At 41.5% G+C, this 8503-nt stretch overlaps 1 protein-coding gene across 2 annotated transcripts; it reads left to right on the top strand.

Annotated features, from left to right (window-relative positions):
- The first annotated feature begins 224 nt into the window (after positions 1–224).
- Positions 225–8497, top strand: LOC118160060 (olfactory receptor 5V1-like). Of its 2 annotated transcripts, none has more exons than XR_004747317.1 (2): positions 225–1476; positions 7454–8497. XR_004747317.1 is itself a non-coding variant. In XM_035314594.1 (2 exons), exons 1-2 carry the CDS (start codon positions 229–231, stop codon positions 7469–7471), a joined length of 939 nt encoding a protein of 312 aa, XP_035170485.1. In that variant the 5' UTR covers positions 225–228; the 3' UTR covers positions 7472–8497. The 2 variants fall into 2 exon arrangements, 1 of the variants encoding a protein (XP_035170485.1); XM_035314594.1 differs by having other exon boundaries at positions 225–1149.
- Positions 8498–8503: the final 6 nt, after the last annotated feature.

Raw genomic sequence — 8503 nt, 5'->3', positions numbered from 1 at the left:
TTTTTGCCTTTTATCTTACGTATATGCGAGCAAAATTCAGATGTTGAGTGTGGTGATGCAAACTTACAAATGTATTTGAACTGTAGAAGAGATTTTTAAAAAATCACACTGTTTAGAAGGAAGTGAAATTTTGACTGTTACAACTTTTTTTTTCTTTCCTTTTTTTTCTTTTTTTCTTTTTTCTTTTTCAGGTATATCTCTGCAATCATTCCTACAATGAAAGATAAGATGCACAGCGTCAACACATCAACAGTATCTGAATTTATTCTCATAGGCCTTTCTGATGCTCCAGAGGTGCGTTTTTTTCTCTTTGTGCTGTTTTTGATCATCTATTTGGTCACCATGGCAGGCAACATCACAGTCTTTGTTGCCATTAGCACTGACACCCGTCTGCACAACCCTATGTACTTCTTCCTTGGCAACTTATCCCTACTGGATCTCCTATGCCCCACTATTACCGTGCCAAAGATGCTGGAGGTCTTGTTGTCTGAGAACAATGTGATTTCATTCAGTGGCTGCATACTCCAGCTGTTCTTCCTCATTGATGTTGTAGGCACAGAGATTTTTCTCTTGGCTGTGATGGCATATGACCGTTATGTTGCCATATGTCATCCGCTGCAGTACGTTAATATTGTGAGCATGAAACTATGTGCTCGCCTAGCCATTGGCACCTGGGTAGTAGGATTTTTTAATTCTCTATTGCACACATCTTTGATTTTTACACTCTTTTTTTGTGATTCTAATGAAGTTGACCAATATTACTGTGATATTCCACCTGTGCTGGCCCTCTCCTGCTTATCTACTTACAGTAGGGAACTGGTGATTCTTACAGTAGCTGGGGTCCTTGGAAGCAGTGCCTTTGTGGTCACTCTGGTCTCATATATATATATCCTTTTGGCTATCCTGTACATGAACTCTGCTGAGAGCAGGCAAAAAGCTTTCTCCACTTGCAGCTCTCACTTGACAGTGGTATGCCTTTTCTATGGGACTACTATTTGCACATACGTACGGCCTTCTTCTGCCTACTCACCTGATCAGGATAGGATAGTTTCCATGCTCTATGGGATCTTCACTCCCCTGCTAAACCCCATAATCTACAGTCTGAGGAACAAAGAAGTCAAATGTGCCCTTGGAAGAATAATCAGCCAGGTGAGAACTACTTTAACAAAATGAGAACATCTTTCCCAGTCTCTGGCCTCCTCTGGAAGCCCAAGCAATTGGATAGAGACTGCTGGTTATGATATCTCCTCTTACTTTAGTCATCTAAAAGATAGGTGCTGGAATAGAAACTCCTTCTCTGCTTTCCATTTACAGTTAAAAGGGAGAGGTATGCATCTCCAGACAGCCAACTGGATGGCACAACTCTGGGTCATTATTACAGGAGGAGCTGACCTTGGCTAGTAATCTTTTCCTCCACTGAGCATGGAAGAAGCTTAGGTGAGAATCTTGGTCTTAAACATGGGTGTTGCCAGCCAGGTATTGTAGGCACACTTAATGGTGCACACACTTCTGTTAAAGTAGCTTATAGAACTGTTTCCTCTTACTGACCATTTCATTCCTGTGGAAAAGGGTGCAACTGTATCCTCTGTGGGAGACTGACTGGAGGGAAAGCTCTTTTGCCATCATTTAAGCTCACCAGTCTGGGTGTTTTCAACTGGCATGCCAATAATTCAGCTTCAATGCCAACAAGCATATCTGGCCATAGCTTGTGCCACATATCGCAGTCTGCCAGCATGTGAATCAGCTCCTACAAACTGGAGATATCAGCTATGTTGATGTCTATACAGTAAAAGAAATCCTAGAAAACTAGAGCAAGTGGGGCGATGGGGAGGCTTTTCAGTCATGGGCTTCCTGTGACCACTGTCTGAGCCTGCCCTGGCTTTTCAGTGTTGGTGGACTGAAGGAGGGCTTATTGAGTGTGCTTTAGGTCTGTGAGCCCATAACTAGGAACAGGACTTCCAGGTGAAAAGCGAAGGTATGGCTGACAAAAAGGTGGAAATGGATGCAAGAGAAGGGGAGTGCTGTGCCATCTCCTTTGTGCATTGTGGCTGTAAATCTGTGTATACCTTAACTATGTGCCTCTGTGCTGGGAAGATAAACTTACAGCTTGATGTAGACCTGAGGCTATGTTAAAACACTGTGCTAAATAGCTGATGTCTTTGCACATAGTTCCTTACTAAAAAACAAATGTCAAGGATGTCTTTTAGTGGCCTTTCCTGTGGTTGCTGCCTTTGCGTGAAGGCTAAACTAATGACTTTTCTGCAGGAACTCAGATCTTAGTGATAACAAATGCACATTCTTATACTAAATCTATGGAAGTAACTTGAGCTTCATTCTTAGCTGTAGAACGTTTGCAATGGGTTCATAAGGCAACTAATAACCAAAAGAGCTTTTGCCTAGGGTAATGTATCCTGATTTTTTTTTTGTTGTTTTGAAAATATTTTACCAACTTAAGAAATTACACGAAAGTCTATCCAAGGGCATTTAAGTTTCAAAGCCAAGCTTTACGAAGCTGCTGAAGCCACCCATGTAGCCATACCACTACAGAGTCTCCAGTGGAGTTCAATGTGTTGACCTACAGTAATCGTGGTATAAAGTCACCTAAGCACAAGTTTTATTGATGACCCAAGGCACCTTTCCTGGTCCCTTGTTTATGCTCCAAAATAATAATAAATGCACCCAGAATATTCAGTCCTATTTCATTTCCACCAGTTGGCCGAAAAGATCATAAATCCCGTGAAATATGGGGGTAATTACATATTATGTGTAGAGTGACAGGTGTTTCCATGGTGTTACCTGTGATTCTTGGTCTATGACAGTAGAAACAATTTTCCAAAAACAGCCACACTGATTCCTGAGCCATCTGACAAATTGCAAGGCATTTATCAATGCAGACAGAGGGACTGTCTGCTCTTCAAAAAAATGAGCACAGAAAACTTGTTATAGGCTGGTGCACCATTCCCCTTCAGTGGTCACTTTTGCAAGGTCACAGAAATTACTGTGGAGATGATGTGGGGATGGGGAAGAGCAGCTATACTGTTTCCTTGCAAATCCAATGATTCTGGTTGCTAGACCTGGAATTCTGAGATCAGACTTGCTCAGGAAGCATTTCTGTTTCACACTTCATGAGCTTTTTATATCCTCATGAGCACTTTATATCCTATATGTTGGATAGGAGAGTAGCAATCAGCCTCATGTGTGCTATGGTTCAGTATTAGTGGCCTGTATATGCCTGGGTGGGCTGGGACAGACCCATTGAACAGAAATGCCTGCAGAACAGTGGATGTGAGGGTAGTGAGTCAGGCTGCAGAAGGAGAATTCCACAGCTTTATAGCTGAGGGCAGCCCCAGCCTGCATGGCATGGCCCTAAGCAGCAGTGGTCAGAAGGGTGCTTATGGCCCTGTTCTTCATGCCACAGCTACACCGTCCAAAAGCCCATCTCCTGTGTGGAGTTCTTAGACCATCTGCTGCATGCCGTGGAGCAGACGCTCCATGGCCCATTGAGTTTTGTCCCTGCTTCCACCTCTCGGTAATGGACATGCCAGCACCAAGGAGTATGCAGGGAAATGCTGAGATCTGCATGGCAGCTGCATGGGTGTGATGGTGAAATAGATGTTCCTGAGGCCAACAGTCTGGGCTGAGCTGTCTGAGGATTCAGTCACTGCTAGAGCATAGCAAAGACAATGAGGAAGCATGGCAAGGCAAGGGGAGAGAAGTGGATTCATATGGGGATGAAAAACAAACAAACAAACAAACAAAATGCCCATAAAACAAAGACCATACCCATGTATTAATGACCAAGTTTTCTTCTACTCTGGCTAGGGCCTCTGGCTTCCGTTCCGGAGTGTATTCTGCAAGGGAGGAAAGAGTCATCCTTGCCAGTAAAGCCTAAAAGAAGAGATCATAAGAGCTGTGGTGGTGTACTCTACTTGCTACCACACTCCTCTTTTGTAAGAGTATTTAGTATGCTCTTACTGAGAATGCCTCTCAGAGTGCCTCAGTTGAAAAACCTATAGCTAAATGAAAATTCAGATCTTTTGATAGAAGATCTTAAATTGAATCCGTTTCTGAAGGAGCCTCCTTTAATTGGGATTAAATATCAACTGCATACTTTAGGAGAATGAAGCACTGCTGAAGCACTTATTTGGGAAAGATTAAAAGCTCCCTTCAGTTCATTTTGTGGGGCTTAACCACATCATTCAGGCATAGTGTTTCTTTGTTACAGAAACCCATGTTACAGGCCCCCCTTCTGGTGTCTGTTCCCTTTGGATTTGAGGAAAGACCTGCTGTGACCTCCATGCCTGTTCTGAATTCATTCTTCATTCCCCTGTATTGGGGAAACTGGTGGAAAAAAACAAACCTGGTGTTGTTACAGCTTCTCAGACACAAGGTTCTTTCTTATTGAAGGGTTATAGAAGATTCAATGGAATAGGTTATATTTGTTCCTGTGTTATCACAGTGCAGCATCTTCAATGTCATCTTTTCTGGAGACTGACTTCAATGCTGGTACCCTTTATCCTTAAGTACTGTGACTAATTTCAACACAAACATCTCTCCACGTAGCTCAGGAAGGCCACACTTTAAGTTCAACACTCTCTAAAATGCACTCATATATGCGTTCTTCTACTGCCTAATGACTCATTTTCACTTGTTCTTTATAAGTTAGTGATACTTCAGTTTTCACCTAAGGATTAACTCAGCTTTCCCCATTGAGATTTAAATGAAAAGGTTCTGTCCCACCCATTGTAGACAAAATAATGTATTTTGCTCCTTCCAATTTTGCAGGCATTTTTCCACTATCAGTTAACACGGCAACTTTTTAGGCATAGTATTTTTCCTAGATTGCCTCCTGTATAGGGTTAGCTCATTTTTTAAATGATGCTGAATCAAAGAGTTTGTTCTCATGTCAAACAGAATATAAGCAAAATGAAAACCAGGAAACCCAAGTCACCTAGACTGAAAAAAAAGTTAGATTGTTTTAAGCAATACCTGAATTGATACACTGGGGGAGTGGGATGGGGGAATTTCTCCACACCTGGAATATAGCAAAGTGTTTTTTTGTTGTTGTTGTTGTTTTTTTTTTTTTTTAATAAAAAATAATAAAAATAGTCTTCTGTATTCATGCTTACCACAGAACTTTTGCTTGCAACCCTGTGACCTTACCAGACATGTTTTAGTGTTCTGTTTGCATTGCTGTTTCTGCTCTTATCAGTAGACTGTCCTGTAAAAGAAATGCTGGGGAGAAGAGATTGTATGACAGATGGACACCAACTCTTAATGCAGATTTGACAGTAAGGTGCAGTCTCTATTGGCTCCAAATGAGAAATTTATATTCTCTAAAACCTGAGGGGAAGAGCCAGAGCGAGCTTACTTGCAGAAGAGGGAGCTCTCATACTCCTTATCAGAAAGGAGGTATTTTTTAGCAGTTAACGTGCACATTCACATACTTGTGCTCTGTTTGGGGGTAGGATTCCTGGTCGGCCACAGTCTCCGAACCTGAGACAAGGCAGAGAAGGGCGATTAGAATTTACTTTCATTTCCTATGGATGTAGCCTGTCCTCTCTTCTCATGCATTTAGACAAATGGACTTTATTCCTCTCAGATTTGAAAATAACTTTTTTTTTTTTTTTTTTTTGTTTTTCCCAAGTGATCCTTTATATGTGTGTGTTTGTTTATTTGAGCTGTTACTTGGACTTCTGTTACTCTGTCATCATGGACCAAAAAAACTAATTTTCTGCACTGGGGAGGGAACCACTGTAAATGAGGAAATGTGTATTTCTGTTCAGGAGGGAAGAAGTCTCTTTTTCTAAACTGGTCAAAAACCGCTTAGTAGTTCCAGCCCCATCAACCTTTTGTAGTCTTCTGAGAGTCCAGCACATGCATGCTGGAGAAATGATACTTGGGTCTTGCTTTGTGTTTGAAGGAAGCCCTTCCACAGGTTGCTGTTGACATCAGACTTGTCCTTCAGCCCATTCTGAAACATGCTGAAGACAAAAAGCACAGGCCTGAGCTGCTGCTTCAAACACTTTCCGTCTCTAGGGACCCTCAAGGTGTGGAATATTTCAGAAAAATTGTTTAATTCCAGGCATAAATTAATATTCTTCTAAGATGTGTCAGCTAAACTGATAACCCGTTTTCCCACAATCAAGTCCAGCATGCTACTTCTTTTCAGTGCTCCCTGTTGAGGAAGGGCACAGACAAAATCACACACACAGAATAAGACGAGAAGTATACACATACACAAACATGGCCTACTGAAAACACCGAGGCATCCTGCTTCACAGCTGATAAAAAGGACATTTTAACAGCTTAGTTGGAGTAACAAGTGCTTCATTCAGTCCCTGAAGGCTAAGGTATTTTCAGATCTGTTCAGACCAAGTATATTCCCTGCCCCTATTTACCTCTACCAGCACTTACAGGCAGGGCAGAGTACTCTCCAGTAGCAGCAGGCATCTTTTATGCTATGGTGGTGAGTAGGTTAGCATATATTTTGTTTTCTCAGGAGAGTTCTCTAGGCAGGAGCTGTGTAGCTAAGCTGGGAGGGTTGTGTCCACCAGCTTATGTTGGTTCCAGCTTAACTCCGTGTCAATAACAATGGCAGCAGTTACATTATTGGTATGATAGTAATTGTGGTAGCATTGCACTGACTTGTTTGTAAGCATTCAAGAATTTCTATTTGTGTTTGGAATAACAGTCCACATTGTTTTAACTTAAAGTTTCTAAATTTGGTCAGATAACGTGCCACAAATTTAGGTAGCACTGGAATTGAGATCTCTCTTTATCCATACAGATAGCATGCCTGTAGAAGCAGGGACTTCTACCTGTAGAATACAGGGACGCTCTTCATGTTTGTAGGGGGAAAATTCATGCAGCCAAAGCCAAATCAGAGTTGCAGCTGACAAGGTCTGTGGGAGACAATAAAAAGTTAATTCTTCCCATGCTCTTCAGTTGCATTAAAAACCTCAAGAGGCTCAGCAACAAAACTTAAGTTCTTTAACTTCTTGAAAAAGTTAAAAGACAATTCACTCACTTGCCCCTTAAAAACAAAAACAGTATGCTTATTCTTGCTCTTAAGCTTAATTCCTTAAAAATATTTGCATCAATTCAAAACATGTTATATTTAATCACCTTTGGTTTTACTTTACTTCTAAAATTGGACTAATCAAGCATACTCTGCATAGCTGAATGTAAAACTGGTTCCTTGTCAAATGACAACTAAACTATTGTTATCCCAAAGCATTTACAAAGCTCTGTTGAAGCTAGAAGTACCTGTGAAGCTAGCTTACAAAAGAGATTTTTTTAAACAGATAACAGGTCTACCATTGACAATTTTTGACAGATGATAATGTACTATGAGAACCAGTGCTGACTTTCAGTTGTTTCTTTAATCTGTAATTGTCAAACTGTAATTTCCTACTTTTTTTTTTTTTTTTTTTTTTTTTTTTTTTTTTAGGCTCCGCATTTCCTCTAGGGGAAATTTCTGCTATGTCCTTTGCTGTTCTATGAGGAAACACAGTACAAATTACTACACATATTCGAAGCAATCACTCAGATTTTTTTGACAAGGAAGTCAAATGCAAATACCATTCAGTTTCTGGGAGCCCGTGTCTCAATACTCAAGGCAAACTATGAAATATAATTTGTTCGTCTCTGCGGGAAATGACTTGGGATGATTCTAATAAGGTCTCAGTAGATGCAGTTTAAAAAGTTGGTGCCTGACAAACTGCAATGACGTAACTTGGCAAGAGAGTTTAAGCCTGTTTAAATTGGCTCCACTGTGCATCGTTAGAATCTCAAGCTTTCTCTCCTGGAAATTAGCAGCTCTCTGAGCATATAGCCAGGTTTGATTATGGTTCTAATCTAGGGGAAAGTGAGAGACTGTCTCAAAGGAAAAATGTCCTGTGAAAACTAGAAGGATTTCTACAGTGCTTTTGTTACGTCCCCCAAAACAGTGAGGGGATTCTTGCCGAACCCATTGACTTGGAAGATTACAGGCCAAGCAGAGCTAGCTGCATGCCCCTGTTAGGGGCTGGCCTTAAAACTGCTTGGACCGGGCTGTTTTCAATACTTGTCAACTTTTCTAAACTCAGAAATGGTTCTTGAGGGAGGTGAGGCCAATTCAGAGCTGTCCCTGTCCCCTCCAGCTGCCTAGGGCTCCTGTTCTGCAGACCTTTTCGGGGGGGGGGGCGGGGGGCTGCTCCTTCTTCCCAGATCCTGGCAAACACGAGTCAATGTCTTGAATAGACTCCCAAGTTCTGAATTTAATTTTAGAAGAGACAACATTGTCAGGGTGTCACATTGCACATCTGCAATGTGAATTGCAGCGTGGGATTATTCCCCTGTGAAGTGTGAAGACAGGAGAATTACCTCCAAGGACCTTTTCCCTGTATCAGAAACATGAATGGCCAGTAGAGCAAAGAGACCATTTTCGTCTTCACAGGTAAAGGCAGCAGCTGAGTCTGTCATCAGCCTTGGGTCACAGTAAGCATTACTAGCTGGAGAC

The sequence above is a fragment of the Oxyura jamaicensis genome, unplaced genomic scaffold (assembly GCF_011077185.1).
Source record: "Oxyura jamaicensis isolate SHBP4307 breed ruddy duck unplaced genomic scaffold, BPBGC_Ojam_1.0 oxyUn_random_OJ76793, whole genome shotgun sequence".
Lineage (NCBI taxonomy): Eukaryota > Metazoa > Chordata > Aves > Anseriformes > Anatidae > Oxyura > Oxyura jamaicensis.
The sequence above is the reverse complement of the archived record's forward strand: the minus strand, read 5'-3'. Positions and strand labels throughout refer to the sequence as shown.

Bases quoted from the DNA above. Each gene is read 5' to 3' on its own strand.
- LOC118160060 (XM_035314594.1), top strand. From the start codon at position 229: ATGCACAGCGTCAACACATCAACAGTATCTGAATTTATTCTCATAGGC.